General features: G+C 42.9%; 1 protein-coding gene across 2 annotated transcripts in view; it reads left to right on the forward strand.

Moving 5' to 3' along the window:
- ATP6V1H (ATPase H+ transporting V1 subunit H) overlaps positions 1 to 25,011 on the forward strand; it is a 172,651-nt gene that overhangs the window by 65,099 nt on the left and 82,541 nt on the right. For both annotated transcript variants that reach the window (XM_078666460.1, XM_078666461.1), the window contains one exon: positions 10,835 to 10,939. In XM_078666460.1, the coding sequence (XP_078522586.1) occupies positions 10,835 to 10,939 (105 nt within the window). The remainder of the gene's footprint in view (positions 1 to 10,834; positions 10,940 to 25,011) is intronic.

Raw genomic sequence — 25,011 nt, forward strand, 5'->3', positions numbered from 1 at the left:
AAGTGTTAGGGGCCAACCAAGGCCTTAAGTACCAACTCTGGAGTATTTGACGCTAGAGGACTGTTGAAAGGGTTCTGGGTTCAGTGTAAGAGGCCATTGACAATTGAATTGATACAACCTCAAGATCTGGGACGCAGTGAAACAAATCTGTTTCTCTCATGCTATGTGTGGCTAGGTATGTGATCTATGGTCCGAGAACGTACCTGGCAGATCTGTATATAGTAGTAGGTGGGAAGGATGCAGTCTGGAGTAGAAACATTTATGAGAGAAGTTGATGGCTATGATTTTGTACTGTGTTTTTAAATAACCGAATGAAACAGCATTTATCAATTATAAAATGAAAGAAGAACATTTTTCAAAACAGAAGTCTTTAACAAATTCTTGGGAGTTTCTTTTTTTGATTAAGAATGATCATGATTTTGAGAATTACTAACTGTACTACAGTAGTTATGACAATCTATTATATGGGTATCTGCTGAGCTCTTTTGAATCATGAGAAAAGTTTTGTTTGTGGCACACTTCTTCCGTGGACTGATGCACAGATCCAGATTGCAAGACACGAGGGGGCCATAAATTATTTGTGTTAAGTATGTGGCTGCTGTTAGAAAAACAGAACCAACTAAAGGGTATGCTCTATTTGACTTTCCAATCTCTCTTATAATCCAGATTGGGTGTGTTTTCTGGGGTCTTGCATAATTTTTTCTTTTTTATCTTTATTTACCAGTTTCATGAGTATAACAACGCGTCATCAATATCTTATCCGTTTATGCAATGACAGTGTTTAAACAGATGAATTCAGTAACTCACTGTTTTGCGTAAATCTCCTGCACATTTAGCTCAAAATGTATATTCAAATCAGCTACTATGTGATCGTCCCTCCGACCCATTACTTTCAGCCTTGAAGAATTTTCAGTAATGCGTACATTTCGTTCTGGCTAATAATTACTTTTGTGGACCCTGGAGTAATATGATAACTGCTCAACCCACCCCAGTTGGTACGAGTCCATGTTCCAGTTGTGTGGTAGGTTGTGATCGTGCTGCCTACGTGTACTCTTGGAAAGGGCCCCAAATGTCCCTAGGGTGGGATGCTCTAGGAAGTGTGACGGCGTACAGATCAAAGTTGATGTTACAATACACAAGGCTGTTTAGCCAGCCCTTTATTGTCGGAGCAGTTTTGCGTCCCCATTTGATTGCAATTTCTCTCTTGGCAAGAAGTAACCCCATGGCAGTACATTTCCAGAATCCCTTTGAGATATTAACCATATAGCCCAGCAATGCAACCTCTGGAGTGGGTGCGATGTCCAAATCTACCATTTACCCTAGTGTTTGGAATTTTGCTTATTTTTTAATCTTAGGCGGAGAAAAGGTTCCTTCACATTGGTTGTGATGGTTAGTGAACTGTTCCGGGGCATCTGTAGCTTTTAGCCTCTCAGCATAACACGGGCATATGATCGGGTAGTTTCAGCAAAGCAAAGTTTGTTAATCAGGGAAGGAGATGCAGGTTTTTCGTGCCCCCAACACACCAAGCTTGTCAACACAGAAACACAAGGACATGCAGATTTTCATGCTCATGAAGGGCAAGAAGTACCAATGCACCTGAGCTCTTGTTCCCAAATGGCAAGTACACATTTTAACACTCTATGCTTCTTACCAAATGCCATGGGGAAGCAGGAACTGCAGAGATGAAGGACTGTATATTTTTCTGGGGTGGGATAGTTTTTCCTCCCATCCCCCTCTCCCCACAATGTAGGAGTAAACACGTGCTCACAATGATAACTTTTTTCAGAATAGGAGTGCAGTTGGGTGGCCTCCTAACCAGCAGACAATACACTACTGTTCTGTTGATCGTTGGAAAAAACATGCCACTCAACCAGTGAATCTGTTGTGGTCAGTGGTAGAAGAACAGGCAGACTAGGAAAACCCCAGAGGTTAAGTTGCCACAGTAGTGGGCAATACATGCCGAAATGTAATAAATTGTGTGGGCATTCTTGCATTCTCTGCTATAATAGCCATTTGTTACCTGGAGTTGCGTTCTACGTAATATTCTCTGACATAATGAAGGCCCAGCCGTGACTTGTTGAGGGCATTTTCTATGATATTTTGGCTATTCATGCCTGAAAGGTGGTTTTACCTTGGAATTGCATGACCATCCTTACTATAGATCTGGGTAACCAGAGTATAAACGTGCTCCACTCCTGGCATATTGGTGGCATATTGTTGAAATATAATTGCCATCCTTGCAATATTCTGGCTATTCCTAGCAGAATTGTGCACATCCTTGACAAATTATAGGTGTTCTTGGCATTATTTTTGTCTCGTTGCATACTGGTGGCATTGGCACAACGGTGCCCATCTTTGACTTATTGTGGCCATTATTGACATGTTACTGGCTCGCCCTATTTTAAAGGTGTTCAGACTTACTGTCACGATGATAATCCCAATTATGTACTGGTACTCTTAAATTACATGACAGGCAGAATCATTCCATGTGTGGCAGTAGTAGTACATGTCAATGGTTGGTAAAAAAGAACAAGTTGATTTTTGGGGTTCAAACATATTTACATGCTATAAAAGGCTGTATAGTCTATTGGGTAGATTGAAGAGTTTGGAGTGATGTTTCCTTGGTTTTGTTCCTGGCTTGCCCTCTGGAAAACCCTGATCTTGGACTCTGTTCTTTATTCACATATCTATCCCATTTTATGCTCTTGGAAAACAACTGTGCAGCAGTAAATAGTTTTACATTAAATCTGAAAAGACTGTAGCACAAGACCAGAGCACAAACGACATGAAGGTGGAGTGGGCTAGTGTAGTACTAGGGGCCTGATGTACAAAGATTCCTATTAAGAAATAGTAAATTGCACCACATAATGATTTGCAATTTGTGATTTCTTATTAGGAATCTACTAAAATGAATTTGGTAGATGTGGGTACAATTTGCATACCGACTAATATTGAATGTGTTTGTATTTTGTGTTAAATAGGTTGTTTCACAAAATACCGATTCATCGTGGATCACAATCGACCTACCTCCATAATATGCATGAAGTAGGTCGCAAATTGGTTAGAGTCACTGCAATTGGTTAGTCACAGACCGGGTGCCCAGCTGGACTCAGCAGACCACTAAGTCTGTGAGTGTTTTAGAATAAAGCGATTTCTTTTTTTTCTTTTTTTTGCTGCATTTTCCTAAAGGTTTTGTGTAGACTAGTGACTCGTCTTCTGATGTATATAACAAAAATAACTATTTTCATTCACTCTTGGGTATATAACTGTAACTAACATCCTCTTTTAGTCTCTGTTTTCCAGGGCAAGCGAAGTCATTTCTATTGATGTTTTGATTTGCGAATTTTGGAATATTCAATTTTTTTTTGTGTCCAATAAAATTTGAGTGTGTAAACTACGAAGATTGTACAGGCCTAATTCAGATTTTATTACTGGCCAAAATTTATCATAAGAACTTGCTACTATGCTACGTAAATGTTTTGTGGATTAAGAATGACTTGCCATCAATATGACCGAATGTATGATGTTACTTAGCGGACCATCAGTGCGCATGACTTTATAGCGATGTTTTTACATCGCAAAAACCATTACTTCACAATTTTATAGTTCGCATGCTATTACTACGCAAATACATTGACAATAAAAAAACTGTGCTCTTTCGCCGCTTTATTTTATTACGCATACAACTTTCAATATTTCACAATAAGGAGGGAATCAGTATAGATCTATGATAAAAGCCAGGGGCGAGAGCTTTGAGCACGTGCACAGAGGACACGGTCCCACAGCGCCACCAGAGCACATGTTCCCCACACTCCCTGGTCGGTCTCCGTGATCTGCGGGGGCAGCTCCGCCAGATCTACAGCACTTCCACCATGAACACTTCGGGGTTTGGGGGCCTCCAGACAGAAGCTATGAGGACAATAAGATTAGGTAAACTAGAGACACCCGTCTTTTACAGTGCTTAGAAATGGGAGGAGTGTGGTGTAAAGCGCTTCAAACCATCTTTACAGAGGACTAGGATTGCAGAGGATGGAGATAATATTAATTCACAGAGGAGGGTTCCACAAGCTCTCCTGGAGCTCTCCCAAGTCTAGGGTGATTTGAAACAGATTATTTTGTATTCTTCTCCAGTCTCGCAGCGCTTGCCGAGCGTTCGATCAACGAGGCGCTCTTTGTACGAGCAGAGAGTCCTCTCCCTAGAGTCCTACTCACTGGTGTGCACAAAACGTCACATTTACCACACTTTTTACCCTCCTAGTACAAACCTGACGCTACCCTACACTACACACACACAAACACAACACAACAGCACTATACCACAGCACTACCCTAAACCCTAAATTACTACCCCCTCCCCTTTCCCCCAGTCCTGTCTCTACATTCATACACTACCCTTCACGACTCCGACACTACCCTAAACACAAATACACTACTCTACACAACACAATCCTAAAACCTAAAATTCTACCCCCTTCACCACCCTAAAAACCACACAGCCCCACTTACCTGTCTCCCCTAGTGGTCCCTCTCTTCACATTCAAGCGTGCTTCCTCTCTTCTTATGCGCCCTGTCGTCAGATTTGCATTATACGGAAGCACCTTAAATGAGCACAATGAAGTAGATAGCCTGCGAATAAACCTATTTGCGAAGTAACGGTAAACAGAAGCATGCGTACTAACAGCATGCTAAGTAAAAAATGCGCAGAAATGGTAATGTGCAGTTCCAGCCGTGGAGTAAGGGTAGAATACCATATGACCATGTAGTGTTGTATTAAAATCCATGTGTCAGACTTGTTCCCACAAGCTAATTCTTTCAGTACAAAGTAGAACATACTATTTTGTCACAGGCCTTGATAGTAAGCCGTCCGTCTCTATGGAAACATGCCTTTTCAATCTTATCCTACACTACTTAGTGAAAATACCGTTTATTTAACAAATGTTTAGAACAGGTCTATAGATATTCAGAGTCAGCAGCTTGTATGTAGGAATCTCCTCTAATGTTAACAAATTTGCATCGGCTTAGAATGTGAGTGTTAAATTGGCGCTAGGGTTTGCCAAGTATGATTATTTGTCACAAGGAGGTTTGGTTCTACTCTGGTTAAAGGTGTGTGGTCACATCCAATTTAAGATCCTATGCTTAGTTGTCAGAGTATTACATGGAAAGGCACCAGGATGTAGGACCTCAAAATATACCAGACCACCAAGATGTGCTGGAGAGAATCTAGTGGCACGATGCCTGAGGCAAATAATGGGATGGGAGGAGTTTCTCCTTTTTAGGACCCACTTACTGGGACAGTTCATCTGACAAGTGAGCAGGTACCTTTGGTTTTGTTCTGCATTAAAATCTCTCCTGCTAAAATGAACCACTTAAATTTGAAGGCTGTTTTAATAAATGTGTGCATGCGTGCATGCTAGGTGACTGGACATCACAGTGCATGAAGACCGTATTAGAAGGAGCAGGAAAGAGGGAGAAGGAAAGGGAAAACTCCGCAGTATTGTCATTTTGAGGAAAGAGAAATCTCAGTGAGCATGTAAGTTAGAAGAAGTTTTACAAAAAAACCAAATACAAAACCACAAAGGTCACTGTAAAATGAATCTACCACAAGGGCATGAAAATTAATGATGTGTTTATATAAAAATAATTTTTATTTGAAAAGTAAATAAAACTGTTTGGTCAGAATCCTTGAATTAGTATAACCCACATATAGTTGTTTTCTTTTTGACTTTGCAGAACATTTATTGGGGCAAAACGCTATGTTAACAAAGGGAAAAATTGTTTTTTACCATACGTAAAGCAAGAAAATACATTTAACAAAAAGAAAAAATATATATTACGAGTGATGGTGGTGGGGGGGGGGGGTGGAGCAACATGAAGGGGTAAGAATCACAATGGGTCCGGGTGGGAAAGAAATGTGCAGAGCAGGTAGAAGTAACACAGGGGTTGCTGGTGGGGACAAAGCAAATCCGAGGATGTGGGAGGGAAGCAAAACCGAGAGAAAGGACTGGGAGGGGAGCGGGAGTAGACCAGAGAGCTCAATGTAGAGCTGGGGGAGAAGCACGCTAATGGGAAAACTACTTGAACTAGGAGAAGCATGTTATGGTGAGCGTATCACGGAGGGGTGGGGGAGAAGTACACGGGCAGAGAAAGAGGAACATGAGCGTGGCGGGGGTACACAAGGGAGACAGCTGAAGAACACATGCATTCTGTGGAGTACTTAAACTAAAGGATAAAGTAGAAAAGTTAATGCATGAAAAGAAAGCGGTGGAAGGGCACCATGAATGCGTCCTCTAGGGTTGTGACTGACAGAAGAAGAGGAAGTAAAGCCCACACATGGTAATGATTACGAAGCAAGCAAATGAGTTGACAGTACAGCCAACCAATAGTTAGCAATGGTCTGTCTCTAAGCCCACTGTAATCTCTCCTAAAAGACAGTAGATGCGCTGTCTCGTAGGCGAGACCTAAAAAACTTATTTGCTCGACTTTTTCACTGCATTCAGATATAACCGCTCATTTGAGCCAAATACTTCCATGTATGCAGAAGTCATACGATTGAGCTACCTAGAGGAATTTTCTATTAAGTATATTCGAGGCATGAGATATACAAATATCAGAATTGAAGACCAAACTAAATTTTGGATGGAATTCCATTTATTTAGATGAAGACAATTCATACGAATAGAGATACATTTAAGAGGGACATATAGAATCAAAAATACTTTAGTTCCAAGCCCAGTATTGCAAAGAGAGACTTTCCAAACATAATTTATTAGACTTTGAGAATGGTGGTTAATGATTCCTTGGAATGTGAAAAAATTCAAAGAAAACAATATTTGGCGAACGAAACACAAACAGGTGTTCAGAGTATCTCAAAATGGACAGCAGGCACCATTATCAGTAACTTTGTTTATCTTAAGCGTATTAAAATGTGCTGATTCTGGACAATTGCCATTTTATAGTGATGTATGGCGTTCATGGACTCTTTCCTTACTGTTAGGTGAATCAAGTCTCATTGCAGCGGTATTCTGTCTTTCAAAGCCCTATCTCTCAGCCACTGCTCTGAAATGCATTTTCATAGGGATCTTCGTCTCACACAGCACCACTATTATGTATTGCAGTCTTTTATACCTTCTGAACCATTTTTGGATAATGAATAAATAATTTATGAAAATTAGCTAGGTAAATGAATATTCCTAGATTCATAAGAAAGCCTCATGCTATGTATTATTACATGGTAGATCTGAAGGCTTAATCGCTGTTATTTGATACGAGGACCTTTCTCCTTGACATGTGGTATTTGCTCAAACCCTTGTGGGATGCAGTGACTCTGTGATAGTGGTTCTTAACCTGTAGTCCGTGGACCATGGGGGGGGGGGTCTTGATGCCAATTCAAGGATTCAGCGACTGTTTCAAAACGTAAATAATAGCAGAATAGTATAATACATAAACATAAAAAGCAGATTCGAAAGTTTAAAATTCTCTGTAAATGTGAAGGAATTTGAAAAAGGAAACGAAAAACTAAGTTGGTATTTATTTCAAAGATTTATTTTAAAGGTCTTATATAGCGCTGGCTAGACCCGGAGGTATCGAGCGCTTTACATGAGTATCCGATCATAGTTACAGGTTACATTGTTAGAAAGGTTACCCAGTTATTAGAGCATGGCAACATAGTTACTTGTAAGGTTGAGATAAACAATAAGCACAAATACGTAAGGGGAAGAGCAGGCAAGGGGAGAGATTCAGGGGGGGTAGAAGCAGGGGAAGTAGACAAATTATGAAGGCGGGAAAGAGGAGGGGAGGGTGAGAGATACCGCATGGAAAGAGAAGGGGAAGGGTGACGGGGACACAAACCGGTAGACCAGTGAAAGCAACGTCCAAAGTCCAGTAAGCTGTGATCCCAGGGGAAGTGGTATCACTTCCCTATCTCTGTTGCAAGAGTGGACTCTCTCAGAGGAGTCTCTGAGACTCCAAGGCCTACATACTGGATCCTTCCCCAAAAAGGGGAGAGGGAGTGCTTTGGCACGGGTGACATACCATACCTCAGCTGTGAGTGGTTCCCTTGGCGCAGTGGAGACTCTCAGCGGGTTCGCTGAGACTCCAGAGTATAAATATTGGATCTTTCCCCAACAAGGGGAGAAGGAGTGCTTAGTCAAAGGGCACAAAGGGCAGGGGGTTATACAGAGTAGCAGGCAAGGGGAGAGATTCAGGGGAGAAGGGGATAGGAGCTAGGGAAGTCGACAAAGGGAGAAAGAGTACTAATTGGGAACATATTTAATTAATAAGTTATTATATAGCGCTGGCTAGACCCAAAGGAATCAGAGTGCTTTACATGAGGAACAATAATGTTGTAATTAACATCAGTTAAAAGTTACATAAGTATCAAGCAAAGCATTTAAAGTACATAGGGGACAAGGTGAATGGAGCAAGGAAGGGTAAGGCTATGGGGTAAAGGGGCAGGAGGAAGATAAGACGTAGAAACGAGGGGAAAATCTGCCCACGGTCCGGCTGGGAAGGTGACGGCAGGGGTGGGGGGGGGGGGTATGAGTCCATAACCCATCTCCTCTTTAGCTATCTGGTTGCTCCACTGGGCATCAGGAGACTGAGGAAATAGGTTCCAGTAGGTCCAAACATCCAGAGGTCAGATGAAGGATTTACCTATTTACTATTTTATGCACTTCTGTCTTGCTGTCATTTTTATGGTGATCTGGTGTGGTAGGCGGTGAGCTGCTTAGCCATTCCTGATTTGACAATATATTATCTTGTGAAATGTCCGTGGATATTGGATCCTCTTCGAGATCCACAGCTCCCACTATCTGTCCATTCCCCACCACATCCTTATCTTCTGGGAAAGGTAAGCTGTGGTCCGTGTAGTTTCGGTCTTCCAAATTTCTTAGCACAAGGTTATAAGGAATGTGCTCACTGGGCTTTTGTAAAAGATGTTCAAAGAGCCTCAGCGTCACAATGCTAATCTCATCAGAAATGTGATCAGTGTTCTAGAAGCCGATGTCTTATCCTTGCCTTGTTTCATGTGAACAGCAAGAGTACTCCAAACAGAATCCAGTATGACTGATCAGTAGCCTCAATTGAAGCAGCACTGGTATGCACCAACACAAAGAGCGCTAATTAGGAGCAAAAAAGAGAAAGTGATATGCTAGAGTCTAGCATTACATATCATTCATCTTTTAGAAATAAAACTACTCTTTGAAAAGCTCCAACCTGCCCCTTAAAATAATATAAAAATATATTTTCAAAGTTCTATTTTCTGTTTGGGAGTGAAAATATGTTATTTGTGTAATTATTTTATGTATATTTGTTTCTGGGTTGTCCCTGGCTTCCAGTATTGTTTCAGTGAGGGTCTATGGAAATCTAGTATTTCATGATTCCGTAATGAAAGGCTGGGATAGGCAAGGGGTAAAAACTATAGGAGATCTGATAGGGGCGGCAGGGGTAATAATCACCTATGAGAATGCGCAACGGTTATATAATCTAAGGCATAGAGATTTTTATAAATATTTACAAGTCAGGTCAGTCTTATCAAAGAAGCGTGGTGGGGGTGTTAATATGCAAAAAATAGATATAAGGGAAGATATAAGAAAAGAAACTGGATGCTCCATATTGCAATTATATGGTGAAATATGTAAATATAAGGAAGATGACTCTTAAAAAATGTATGAGAAATGGGGAACAAAATTGGGGCTGACAGGGAATGAGGCTGAGAAATCGTTAAAAATGTCAAATACTGTGCTGAGAGCAGCAAATCTGCAAACCCAGCAATATAAAACTCTGTTTGAACTATACCATACTCCCCACAGGGTGGCACAGTGGGGTGGAACTAGAGGTATAACCTGTCCGAGGTGTCAATCTACTCCAGCCGACACTATTCACATGTTTGCCTCATGCCCTGTTTTAGATAAATATAAACAAGAATTGGAGCAATTTTTCAAGAACTCGTTTGGAATGAATATAGCATTGCTTGATGAAGTAATGATCTTAGGAGTAACAAAGAATGGCTTGGATATACCTCACTACGAGTTTTTGTATATAGCCATGGTATTAAGTAGATTATGCATAGCGTCGTTATGGAAAGATCCCAGGCCACCAACATTACAACAATGGGTCTCTAGGATTTTGGCGATATATACATTGGAACAGGCCCTATTTGAGAAAAAGGGAAGGGTGAGAAAAGAAGCTGCGAGACGGATATGGGCTCCAATAATAGAATGGAAACAAAGATTGTGGGAGGTTTAAGTTTGTAGCAAGATATTTAATAATTTGTATTACTTTGAGTCAGTAAGAATGAATACAGTCAGAATTTGTATGAGGAGTTTATTATAAGGATCAATTTGCTGAAATGAATGTTTTTTGTTCATTATTTGATTTTGGTGAATAATACAATGGAAATGTAATCTTGATGTTGATGAATAATAAAAAAAATTGGAAATCTAAAGGTTAAGAAGAGCTGCTCTATAATATTTAGCATAACATATTAAGGTATTTGGTGTACATTGATTTGTAATAGTGCTAACACTTATTTCTTATTGTTTGTTTTATTAATATGTTTGCTGAAGACTGAAAATAATTGCCAAGGGAAACTGTGACTGTGTTTTAAAATATATTCTTATGTAGGTGGTAATATACTGCATTTTTGGACTGTACCTACCATTTAGCTATATGAATTGACAAATGCTTAAATTGTGGCTCAAAAAGGCTTATTTGTGTGTGTAAGGAAATCTTTTCTCACCTCTGCTCTGGATATTCCATACATAACTTGTGCCCTCATACTTGACCTTCGTGACTGGTTATTCCTTATTACTTTCTGTTTTCTATCTCATTTTAGGCAGCAAGAATTATAGCTAAATTGGCAGCCTGGGGAAGGGAACTGATGGAAGGAAGTGACTTGAATTATTACTTCAATTGGATTAAAACACAGCTCAGTTCACAGGTAAAGATAAAAAAAATGCAATGTTTTACCAATCAAACATATTAATTCAATATTAACATAGACTTTATAAGAGACTTTACACCTAGATTTCCATGTATTTACTTACAGGTTTAAAAGACCCATAAAACTGCAAGCTTTGTATGATGCACTATTTCTTTAAAAACAAATTTATACTTCAATTTCATCTCGCAGAAATGAAGTTATTTCTATAATTAATCAGACCTTGTATTATTTGCAATCTGAAGTAGGCCATGTTAATATTTTTTTCAAATTTGTTTTTATCACCAATTTTATTAAAGCAAAAACATGGCATAGCACAGTACAAGATTTGGTCAATGTACAAGCACGGCCTCACAGCAATCTCAGATATCAGTAGTATACAACCGTGCATGGTCATATTGATAAACCATAATAAACACACCATTTCCCCCATTTAGGTTCATGTTTCTTCGCGCCAACCTCTAACAGTGGCTTTTGTTTGTTCTAGACCCGAGCCACATCCCGCTTGGCAACCAAGCAAGTTACCTCCAGAAAGGCACGCTCAGCCCGAGGCCCCCGTACTTTCTCCATTAGCACTAGCAGCGCAACACGGAGCGTCAACTCCAAAGGGTGGTCCCGGACAGCGGACAGTACTTGACCCACCTCCTCCCAGATAGGCCTCCGCGTCGGGCACTCCCAGCAACATGGAAAAGGTCTGTTGCAGGAAGTGTGCAGTACGTGCACACCGCTCGCGCATTGGAGCTCACATGTAAACGCCTCGTAGTGGGGTACGTCGCATGCAGGTAGTTGAACTGTACCTTACGGAGCCACACAGAGATCGCCAGCTCCCTAGGTGCCATGCAATCCTCCCTCCAGTCCTCTACATCCAGGTCTCCCACCCAGAATGCGCATCTCTGTCTGACGCTCTTGAGACCGTGCAGGGCGTGGATTACTAAGGAGCGATAAACCACTTAAGTGGCCTCTCCAAGAAGAGCTTTGCCTCCAGCAGATTGTATTCCGGCAGGGACTCACTCGGGAGTTAGCATAGTTGAAGGTACCGAAAGAACTGCAAATTAGATAGTGAATACTTAGCTTTTGGGTCCTGAAAGGATGGAATGCTCCCACCCCTTTAAACATCCCCTAGGTACAAGATCCCAATGCATACCCAAGGAAACCTTCCAGCGTTGACAATTGAACAAGTCCTGTTCCTCGCTGCAGAGGAGTCATCTCAGTGAGGCGATGGCCCCAACCAGTAAGGCTAAGGGCTACCCTCCAACAGGTGATAAATACCCTCGTGCAGGAAAACCATGTACTCGGAAACGTCCCCCATAGAGGAGATCGAGTAAGCCATCCATACCCAGTGAATATATTTCGAACCGATATGGCGGATCATCCCATCGCCTTGTGAACCAGTCATCAATCAGCACCACGTTTGCTTCCAGATAGTATAGGTATAGATCTGATAAACCCAGGCCGCCATCAAAAGGAGATTTGTGCAGTGAGTGAAATGCCACCCTTTGTGCCGACCCCCAGCCCACACACAGTTAAGGATTTTAGCGGTCACTGAATGAAACCATTTTGTGGAACTCAATACGGATTATTACCCAACACGTACAAATAGCGCGGGAGGCAGGACATTTTAGTAATAATGATTATATGCTCAAAATCGAATAAAGCTCGTTTTGAATTTAAATTTAGTATTCAATTTAACGATGCTCAGCCTGGACATGTAGGTGCTCCCTTATTGTCTCTTCAACAGTATGCATACCACTTCTCTCAGTTGCAATCTTTTCTCTCAGTTGTGAACTCCTCTACAAATCATGGATATTTTCTTCAGTGTCTCAAGACTGGCCAAGTTTCCCCATTGGTTAAAAAACAATTATTTGATTTATTTGCCATTATGAATTTCACCATGGTACTAGTTTTCCTTATTTTGATACAATTCTGGTGACAGCATTTATTATCCAGGTAGAATTTCATTTATAGTGGATAGGTTACATGTGTGTTTTCAGCAAGGGTTCTGCTCACTTTCCAGTGACAACTCAGCAGCCGTTCACACTGATGCTGATGCTCGCAGCATTCTAAGTGATATGAGTAGCTGCCTCTTAGTCCTCCCAAAGCTGTCCGGTGTTCAGTGCCTGCGGCATAGTTATCACTAGCTTGGTTTGGATATTTCTTTGGCTAGAGAGGATAAACTTGTATACAAACCTTTTCTTTTTTGTTTTTTACTACCTTTATGCTAGACTTAGGGACTTTCTTCCACACACACTCGGTGGCCTGCTTATTGTGGGGTTTTCTTCAGACAGGTGCAGATGAACAAGTATTTCTTAATATGCTTGACTTCGGCTTCTATATGAAGTTGTATCTGAGGTTCACGAGCAGGCTTATTTGTGGTTTGTTTTGCTATAGTTCCTGCTGATACGATGTTGCTTCTTAGAATAATGATCTTTTCTGGGAGTTGGGACAGAGAATGAAGTTCACATACTTATTGTGAGTATTCTTAGTCTATTTATTTGTTGTTGAATTAATCTTACTATTGTAAGTGCTTTATTGCTGGCAGATGTTGGGTACACTGTATGTTATATTTATAAAATAGAAACTAAAAGATTTGTATCTCTGCCCTTGTGGAAGATCTCAGAACCGTTTAAGAGCAATCACTTTCGTAACTTGTTTTTAATTTCGGAGTCATTTTTTAAACAATTTCAAACATTGCTGGCCGTCACTGTGACAAACCAATGTTTAACTCAGAGAAACTGTCATTCGCTCTTTCAGAGCAATTCCATTTAATGTCAGAAGGCTTGCTGGAAAGCTGCTTGTTATTGAGGCATCTACTGCTACCCAGGTCTTTCGAGACAATCCTGGCTTGCGTGATTTCTTTTTTTCCCCACGTTTAGGGTCCTAAAGGTGGGTCCTTTTCCTCTGTTGGACTATGGCCATGTTCAAGAAACTCTGGAAGTGATACCTGTGCTCACCCTTGGCTCTGCTCAGAGAAAACACCAGCCAGTCTAAGTTGAGCACAAACAGCCTTCATCTAAAACTAGATCTGAAAAGGGAGGTCTTTCACTAAGAGGGGAATTTCAATTCCAAACAGAGGTGATACTATAATAAGACGCAGAGCCTCTGCTAAATAATCAAGACCAGCTTGGCCAAGTAGGAGACCACTTCCTATTCCAACTGAAGCACATATTCTCTCACATTTCTAAGAATTTTAAGTACAAAATCTATTCACGTTTCTCCAAGAAATGAAGACGCATGAATGCACCGGGACACAATGCAGAGTTTGGTAAAGAGCTTCACTCAACAGTGTGTTCAACACCTGTAATGGCACAGTCATCAACCGCAGTAAGAAAAACATCAGTACGAGCTGAGGCCGATGCACCGGTCAAGGGGCTAATGAAGAAAAAATCCCTTTACCACAATAGAAAAGCAGCCAACAAACAATGACTCATCCCACCGTTACTTCCCAGTGGGAAGGAACATTCATAGTCATTTTCCAGAGTGTCAGAACATAAAGATTATTTTGGTGCTGAATATTTCACAGTGTATACTTGTATAAATAAAATTCAGAAGTTCTCTTCACATGTTTGACCCACAAACGGAGATTGAACTCTCATTCTAGGCTGGTTATTTTAAAGGGTTTGAACTATGTGACTGAGAATGATGTTAAATGTTTTGTCCGGTATATTTTGTGGTAACTTTTACCACAAAATTAAAGCCTAAATATCAAAAACAAACGATGAGGTAAGGGCTTAGAGGTAAGTATAGATTTAGTATTCCTGATTCCGCATCTACGTAACTTTAAGATATAGATATATAACCATCAAGATATATGTATGTGGAGTTAAAATACAGTACATCTATACTTACCTCTTTATACATACGGTCAGCATTTTTGTCTTCAATTCCTAGGCCTTGATATTGTGGTAATGCAACATTGAATACTAGATGTTACCAGCCACGTGTTAAAAACGTCACTGTCAAACAAAGGGAAGCTCATTCCCTCCTGCTCCTGTCTGACAAACAAAAGAACAATCCAAAGTACTAACTCCAACCCATTATAGTAAACAATACTGTAAACAAAAGGGTAAATAGAAGAAATGTTGAGAATGTACACAGTACGTCAAATTAACTCATCAGCAATTAAGACATATATGTTTATATCCATAAAATGCATTGTTTCACGTCCTCATCCAAACATAGCACAAAAGCATCACAGAAATTTCTTAAGGTTTATAGGGACAACCAACTTTACAATCTGAAAGTCTTGCCCTTTATTTGAAAGTCAGCTGACTGATTTCTCCAGCTGTGGCAAAGGCAGCAGTATATCTGAGAATAATATAAATTCAAGTTTCTAGGCATAAATGTGTCCTGAAAGCAAGTAAAGTTCAATGATATTTCACTTATAAATCACTATCCAGTCTTACTGCTGAAGTCTAGCCTCCGTGGAAACTAGTGAAATAGGTTATTTCACTGACAGTCAGTAACCCCAGTGGGTGCCACTGTCACCAGAAAAACACTTGACTGCGATGCAAGCACTTAAACTTTGTGATTCAAAAGAAAGTACTTCATACTACTTCATCTGTTCCTCTTAACAAATCCTAACCATTTTGATCCTAAACAGGCTGCCAACACCAGTAACTATGCAGTGTGTTGTAGCGTGACACCAGGGACCGAACCCCTGGTAAGCATTCACTTCACCAACACTAGTGACTTTATTGGGGCAGGGTCCTATAAAGCTGGGTCTGGCGCCTTAGTGGACTAATGTGTGCACTGTAGGGGCCTGTGTTTGACCTCATGGTCACAGGTTCAAATCCAGGCAGGCCCATTCTGGCTTTCATCTTTCTGAGGTTAATAAAATGAATACCATTGAGTTGGGTAGCAAAAGAAAAATCTGTTTTTCAGAGCCAAGATTCCCTGACTGTGCGCTTTAGAAATACATGTCATGTCATGATTCTGTAGGGCGTACAATGTTTTTGCAAGACTTCTTTTATTTTTATTTTTGCATCTTGTCCCTTTACTCCCATGCTCTGTGGGAAAAGACACAAATTGCTGTGCTGATCATCCCCACCCCCTTTTGTGACTATTTTGCGGACGTTGTGTTTCGTGGCCAGACCGATCTTCTGCTCTTGTGTGAACATAGTAGATTGATCAACGTGATCACTGGGCTTTTCTATTGCCACCCTTTGTTATGCTTGGCAGCATTCTTGCAGCTTTTTGGGTGATGTGCAAGCTAGTCATATGTATATGCCCTTTGGTGGGACTCGCCTTTTTGGTGAGAAGGCATATGCACTAAAATGTTTCATACAAGATTGAACTTAGGCTCAATCCTTGAGACTGGCTTCCCTTGATTTCCAGTTTCACCAGCAGTGCATCAACTTCAGTTGATGTACCCCAGGACTTTCCTTTTAGGTGGCAGCTGCTCTCACGGGCCTTGCAACAGCCCAACACGTGTTTCACAGCTGCATGTGAGGTTAAGAATGCTTTCCATTGTGGAGTTATTTTTGGCTCTGGAGCCGGAAGGCCAGATGGTGTCCTGACTTAAACTATTTTTATATACTGATCGTCCTGCATCCACAAACTGTACCTGTATTTTGTAGTGGGATCCCTCCATTATCACTCTGCTGTCCTTCTGTTTGGCTTATCATGACATCACGAAGGTGATATTGGTGGTTGCAGCACAGCATTGTAGATTGGGAATCTCTGTATGCTTGTAACTCGATGACCTTCCGCTAATTGTGCGTATACTGCAGCTTTTGTGGGCCTGCCGGCAAACCATGATCTTTCTGCTCTTCAACCTAGGGATTTTAGTCACTCTTCAGATGTTGCAGTTATGGCCTCCGAGCATTTCCTCCTCATTGGGGCAGAACTGGATATTGTCTCCGGCAAGGTCTTCCCTCTTTTCCCAGCAACATTGGGACATTCATTCTAGGATGTTGATGTTTTTCGAGAGAGCTCTTTTTCCAGCCCTAACATTATTGTCACTATTGGGTCTGCTTGCCTCGTGCATGTTGCTGGTTCTTTACACTCGGTGACCTTTGCATGCAGACTAGTGGTGCTTATGCTTTCACTGGGCCTTTCCTGGGGATTTTTGATTTACAACAATTGGATTTCCCCAGTAGTGACTGCGGTGTTGGCTGGTGGCAGACCACCTCACACGTGGACAGCTTTTCTGTCCTCCATTGGACCGACTTGTGATTTTGAAAGGTGCAAACATTTAGTTGTATTGGAGATTAGAGGCTTGTCGTCTCAAAATAGAGCAGAAATCAAACAACCTTTTTCTAGAGGTTTGAACTATGTGCTTGCCTCTCAAGGCATTCTTGCCTTTCAACCATGTTAAGTCAGGTCTGGGCTAGATGAACAAAATAACTGAAATGCGATAAGCCAACAAACCGGGTGGCATGGGCTTGTGTAGCCTGGATCTAGAAGCTATTAGTCTCAGGTCTATGCTATAGGTTCACAATGTCTGGCGGGTCGTGAACCATCTCAATAGGCTCCTGTATCGTGCAGGCCGACTATCTCATTCAGTACTACCTTGGCAATCATGACTGGTGTCTTTACATGGAGGAGAGTCAATCCAACTCTACCCTCCAGTGGACCTCTTTGCCACTTCCAAGAAAACACAGTGTCCACAGTTCTCTCTGCAGGCATCCCTGGGAGATGCATTTTATACAAAGTGAAACTTCCATCTTTACAATGCGTTTCCTTCCACCTCTCTGATTCCTCTGGTTCTGCAGAAACTGCCTCAGGATTTTGCACGTCTATCTTAATCATAATCACCCTAGACCCGCGGCAAAGGATTTGGTATTTTGATATGCTCAGTCTGTCCCTGTGACCTTCTCTTCTGCATCCACTAAGGCAGACTTACCCCCCCCCCCCTTCACCCCGATGCCAGGGGCAGAGTCTGAATCTTCAGAGCCTCGATCTTCATACTTGGATGTAGAATGGACTGGAGATTGAACCGTCAATTCTGAGCTCCTCTCACCTCCCTGTAGAGGTGGTGGACACAATCTTGTCAGTTTGTTAGCCCTTAACCAAAACCGTTTTTTCAGGAATGTTAAATTACTTGGTTCCCTGAGGAAGTTGCTGACACTCCTTAACACATGCTTGCCTGGTGTGTTTCACTTTGTGCTTTCCTTGGCCTGGCAAGGCCTGGTCATGGCCACTCTTAACAGTTATCTGTGTGCGATTTCAGATTTTCTTAGATTGCTCAATCAACTATCATGTTCAAGTTTCCGGTTTCGGTTTCTAATAGTTTATTTTTTATTTTTTATTTTGTTGATTGATTTTCATTAAAAATAAAATACAAAACTTTGGTCACTTCACACCACAATCACATAATGTACATCGCATTTAAAACATATCCATATTTCACTGCACCATGTGCCACGAGGCCAGTAATCATAGCAAATCGATTAAAGAGTAAACAATAGCCCAAAAGCCAATCAATGCAAGAATTCAATTGTTCGTCTTAAGCAGGTCCGGATGCTCATGTAGGTAGTCCGTGAGGGGCCCCCATATATCTGATGGTTTGGAAGCAGTTGGGAGTTCCTCCGCATATAATACAAAATTGTCTCTGCAGTATATCGCGTCTAGGATCCAACTTTCCACTGTGGGAGACCTTCTACTATCCCAGTGCATTGCTACTCTCCTTTTAGCAAGCAATAGCATGATTGCTGCTAACTTCTTGTTGACAGATCGCAATGGTATATCAAGGCTTAGCAAACATACTCTCGGTGCACATGACAATGTACATGACGACATCAAATTTAAGTGGTCAATTACATTCCCCCAGTATTCCTGTACCTTCCTGCATCCCCATGCCAAATGTGCAAAGTCTGCGTGGTCAGCCCCACATCTCTTACAATGGGCATTATCCCTCAAACCATGCTTATACAGACGGGCAGGGGTGTGATATATTTGGTGCATATATTTATAATGTATGAGGCGAAGGTTGCCATTAGGTGTGAGTAATGTGGTCAACGTACAGCAGCGTGTCCAGTCATCATCGGTAAGAGGGGTATCCAGCAAGGCATCCCATTTGGCATGCGTCGCCTGAGTGTCAGCGCCTATTTCCGTTTGCACCAGCCTGTACAATCGCGAGATTATATGTGAATGGTTGGTAGCCGCGATTAGGGCTTGTAGCGGCTGTAGAATAGGTGGTTCGGCTGGAAAGTCGGGATAGAACACCTTGACAGCTGCACGTAGCCTGTGATACAGGAACCGAAAAAGTAGTGACTGATTACTAACATATGAGAGGTCGTCATGTGTTATAAAAGTACCGCCTGGGTATAAATCCCCTAGGTGTGTAATGCTTACTTGCGCCAACAGTGACCTGTTGTTCTTTTCTAGTGTAACAGAGAGCTCGGGTGATTAGCCAGTGGATAATTGGGAGCATATATCGGAGTTTTCTGCGCCAGGTGACTGATGCGCTGCCATGCCTGAGAGGTAGTGCGTACCGTATTTATTTCCTTCGGCGTCAAATGGGTGCGTTTATGCAGTAATATGCTAGGTAATGGTATTGGACAGGCATCTCCGTCTTCAACTGCTAGGTGTGGTAAGTATTGCACCGGGTGGTACCAATAATATGCGAAGTGCGCTTGGGCGCATAAGTAATATAGATAAACGTCCAGTACTGCAAAGCCACCTGCACTGTAAGGTAGGGATAGTGTTTTGAGGCTAATTCGGGCTTGTCTACCAGCCCAGATTAACTTTATAAAGCCTGCTCGTATCCTAGTGAATATCGGGGGCGGGGGCACTATCGGTATGTTAATAAATAGGTACAATAACTTTGGCAAGAGGACCATTTTTATTAAGGCAATGCGGTCTTCAAGTGAAAGAGGTAGTGTTATCCATCTAGCTATTTGTGTTTCTATATGGTCAATCACGACTCCATAGTTTTGCCAAATTACCAATTCAGAATCTCGGTGTACCCATATTCCCAAGTACTTAATGGGCTCATCTTGCCAGACCAGTGGGAAGTCCATTTGTGGAGCTTTTATTCCCTTCCTCAGCGGTAGCACAGCAGACTTACTCCAGTTTATGTGCAGTCCTGATTGCCTCCCAAATTTAACGTATTCTCGTAATAGTGGTGATAGGTTATCTTCAGGATCGCGGAGGAATAGGACCATATCATCAGCGTACAATGATATACTTATGGGGCACAGTTGAAATCGCAAGGTAGTGTGAGCATAGTGCTGACGTATTTTGCATGCAAGGGGTTCTAACGCTATTGAGAACAGTAGAGGGGAGAGTGGGCATCCCTGTCTAGTGCCACGTTGTATAGATATATTATCTGATATATGTCTGTTTACTTTTATGCGTGCAGTGGGTTTGGTGTACAACAAGGAATCCAGTCTATAAGTCTCAGGGGCAGCCCAATTCATCGAAGGATCGTGAACATATAAGCCCATTCCACAGAATCAAAGGCCTTGGCGGCATCCAGGAGGACTGCCACCGCCTGCAGATTCGGATTTAGCTGATGCAAAAGAGAGATAATTGTGCGCAGATTATGCGTGGCCGATCTATCGTGAATAAAGCCTGACTGATCGGGGAGAACAATCGTTGACATAAGCGGCTGTAATCTTGTGGCAATAATCTTTGCTAATATTTTAACATCAGTGTTTATTAAGGATAACGGTCGATATGAATCTGCTTTAGTGGGACATTTATCTGGTTTTAGCAGCGCCATTATAAGTGCCTCACGCAGCGTCTGGGGAATACTTTTATTATTATAGGCTTCATCGTACATCTCAAGAAGAGGGGGTATTAACAGGTCCGAGTACGCTTTATATAATTCACTGGTAAACCCATCAGGGCCTGGGGATTTACCATTTGGCCGATTTTTTTTTATTGCAGTTTGTGTTTCCTCCTCCGTTATCGGCTGCGCTAAAAATTCACGATGTGCATCTGATAGCCACACTAGTTCTATGTCCTGTACATATTGTGGCGAAATTCCGTCATGCCATTAAGGAGAACCGATAGTGCTCGCTTGTGGTGCTCCATTGTGCCATGAGATCTGTCCATAGTAGCGTTGAGGGCCACATTCAGATCTCCTCTCCATATTATGTCTAAAGGCGGCATGTCTCGTAGCTTAGTGAAGAGGGCCATGAAAAAATCTGGTTTGTCCACGTTAGGCCCATATACATTCCCTATACCCACCCTGGTGCCTCTGAGTACGCCCGTTAGGATAACAAATCTAATGTGCGGGTCAACAAGTGTGTGTTCGGGGATAAATTGTGTGCCTTTTCGTATGAGGGTTAATGCACCTCGTGCATAGGACGAATAAGTGGCTGATACCGAGTGAGCAGCCCATCTATAGCCTAATTTGTTCGCTTTACAGGGGAGCAGGTGGGTCTCTTGTAAGAGTGCTCTATCTATGGAGTGTCTGTCCAGATAAGCGAAGACCTGTCTGATTTTCTTGGGGCTATTTCGGTCGCGGACATTCCACGTTATAAGTTTCAAAAGCCTAGCATCAGCCATCATATCTCATTTATTCAACATGTATACCTTCTGAAACTTCGGGCACAAGTGTACAGTGTCGGATTCTCAGCCATAGGGGAGTAGTGACCAACAACAAGGCCATAATTATAATCATATACAGTCAATGAATACTTATAACATTTTCCTGCCTATGGGACATGAGGTGCAGAGACCCAAAGAGAAAACCTCTGCGGTGCGTAAAGCATGTATGACTACGAATATATATATATATATATATATATATATATATATATATATGCAGAATTACGTTGTCACACTAACCGATAGCAGATGCAATATTAAAGGATACGATGAATAGTTCTATCAAAAGGGAGTACGGTGCAGAACCGCCATCGCAATCCATGAGAGCATAAGGAAAGTCACTTATTCAGCATCCGATGGAGGATCCGTTTCAGCATGCTGACCACGTGGAGACTTCCGACGGAGGACGTGTGGATGGTTCAATTGCAAAAACTTCAGCACTTCTTGCGGTGTGTTACAGATAGTGCTCTTCCCATCAATCATGATTTTTAAGCAGGCTGGGTAGAGCATGGTGTAGGAGATGTTATTGATCTGCAGCTTCTTCTTCACATTCATGTATCGTTTTCTGGCTTCCTGGACCTGAGAGGTAAAGTCGGGATAGAGAGAGATGGACATACCCTCATGAGTAATTGTCCCCAGCTCCCGGGCCTTACGGAGGGCCGCATCTCTGTCCCTGTAATTTAGAATTTTGGCAATTATGGGGCGAGGTCGTGCCCCAGGTACTGGTGACGGTGCAAGAGAGCGATGAGCTCGTTCTACAATGAAAACGGGAGAGAAAGTGTCTTTACCTAGAGTTGCGACAAGCAAATCCCAACGTATTTCTCCATATTGCCAGTCTTTGTCGTCTCTGCAATACCCATGATGCGCAGATTACACCGTCGCGATCTCGCTTCCAAATCCTCCGTTTTAGCCAAAAGGCTTTGCAGGACCTTGTATGCCTTTTTGTGCTTCAGTTCGGTGCAAGAGAGCAATGAGCTCGTTCTACAATGAAAACGGGAGAGAAAGTGTCTTTACCTAGAGTTGCGACAAGCAAATCCTCAACGTATTTCTCCATATTGCCAGTCTTTGTCGTCTCTGCAATACCCATGATGCATAGATTACACCGTCGCGATCTCGCTTCCGAATCCTCCGTTTTAGCCAAAAGGCTTTGCAGGACCTTGTCTGCCTTTTTGTGCTTCAGTTCGAGCTGCTGGGCCGCATCTTCAGCGTCAGAAATCCTACGCTCTGCCATATCTATACGCTCTGTGTGTTTGTCCAGCCTTTCGGACATGCGATCCACAAGGTATGCGAGGGAGTCTATTTTCCCGTCAATGTTGGTGAGGGTGGACTGTATGGTCGTGAACATGGCCTGTACATCCGTCGCTGGCGGCGAGGTACCTGCAGATGTGTTCGGTTGGCTTTGTCCGGGCGGGCCGCTGGCATTTCGGTGGTTCTGCGCTGCTGTTCAAGCTGTAACTTGGGCTGATTTTTTTTCTGGTTTGTCCATGCTGACCGCCCGAAGGTCGCGGTGGTAGTATGACCCTCCTCCGGTGTGAGCTGTCTCCCCACTTTGCAATAATCACTGCGCAATATGGTGGCGCCGGCACAAGCAGTCCTAGTGGTAACCGGCAAAGCGATGGCACCAGCCGCCCCAGCCACGTGGACGATGTAGTATCAGGCGATACCTCAACCCAGATTACAAAAGGCAGAAAGAGGCATCAGCCATCCAGTTTTTGGCGCAGAAGATCTACAGGTAGTAGGGTACCCAGTAATGCAGCCACTGTATTTCACCAGGGCGGGCCCTCAGGGTGACGGCGTTTGTAGCACAATGATAGACCGTCCCCAGATGTCCGATTTGATATATACGCTGCCCAGGTGTAGATGGGGGCCGTGCTGCAAGGTAGGGCATCACCAGGCACTGTATCATGTTACTCAGGTGTCCTCCACACTTCCCAAGCAGCGGGTGACCCCAGCCGATGGTATTGGGGAGCTGTGCTCAGCACGAGGCGCCCAGTCTATCACCCATCTCACATGTGCTTCACAGGCCCCGATGTCGTGGAGAGCAGCGCTCTGTCAGCCACGCATAGGAATGGGTCGGGGAATAAGTGGTCACCTCACCCGTGCTTACCGCAGCAGCATTCTGGCACCCCGCAGCTCTCCGCACCTCAAGATGTCCGCCGGGCCTACCTCCGCGCCGTAATCCCCGGAGTCGCGTAGGCGTTACGTGGGTACGCACACCAATGGAACCTCTGCACGGGGCTCGGCTCAGGAATAGTCAGCTCTTTTACGATGAAAAATGGCCCAAATCGTCTCCGATTTTCACATCGGGTTGGTTACCACATATAGACGCTTCGTTGGTGGCAGCGTCAGATCATCAGACGGCCAGGATAATGTGAGGATGGTGGCTTGATCGGGAGAGCTCGCCTACGGCGCGGCCATTTTCCAGCTCGGCTAGCTCCGCCCCCCTCATTTTCTGATAGGGTTGACATATTTATGCTCCCTTTCTCCCTTTGTTTTCCCTCCATGAGAGTTTAACCTGGTGCTCACATTTTCTATGGGTTTCCCCTTCAAGCTTATGTACAGTTTTCTTTTTTCAGCTGCTTAACTTAAAAACTGTGTTCCCAATCACCATTATCTCAGCTTGGTGTGTTACAGAACTCCAGGCTTTGTCTACTGGTCTTCCCTTTACATAATGTTTCACAGATAAACTCTTCTTTTGAACTAAGCCTTCCTTTCTGCTGAAGATGGTTACCCCAGGGTAGTTAACTCTGACATTCCACTGCCCCAAGAGATAACTCCTGGTTGTCAATGTTATGGGTAAGGGTAACGGTAACACAACCTAGTTGGGTGGGTTGGGGGGGAGGAGTTAAATGGGTACAGTTCAATGCATGTTAAAAGTTGTCGGCGTAACTGCATGCACACACACCATTTCCACTATGGCACTCATGTACGGGACACAGCACATACCACAACATACACCACATGGCTACACCCTTGGGATGTCGCACTGCACCCGATTGCCAGGATGAATAGGGCAGCTACGGTTAAACTCATCACATGGAACATAAGGGGTCTCAATGACGGCAGGAAGATGCGCCTGATACACGCTTACTTGAACAGATACAAAGTCAATATCTGCCTACTCCAGGAAGCTCACCTATTTAACAACACTCCCCCCTACCTTACTTGCCAGGGTCTGGGGATTGTCCTACTTGTCAATGTACTCCAATTACGTAAGAGGGATCTGCGTCCTTATACCTAGGGGCCTGGCCTGGAACACTACCCAATGCATTAGCGGCAATGAAGGTCGATATGTCATTCTGGAGGGCACACTCTACAATCCCCCCTGTAACCCTCGCCACCATTTATGGACCTAATATTGATGATCCTGACTTCTTTGTTAAGGTATGCCACCTAATTGCCAATGCTGGCCCACAGACAGTACTCTGGTGTGGCGATTTCAATGTCCAGCTGGACGACGCGGTAGACCGAGTTGGCAGCTCCAGGCTCCCCCACCCCGAAGCAGCCTCGCCAGTCAGCACGATAATTGCAGACAACCACCTCACTGATATTTGGCAAGTTACACAGCGGGA

This window comes from Lissotriton helveticus, chromosome 11 (assembly GCF_964261635.1).
Source record: "Lissotriton helveticus chromosome 11, aLisHel1.1, whole genome shotgun sequence".
In the NCBI taxonomy this organism is placed as follows: domain Eukaryota; kingdom Metazoa; phylum Chordata; class Amphibia; order Caudata; family Salamandridae; genus Lissotriton; species Lissotriton helveticus.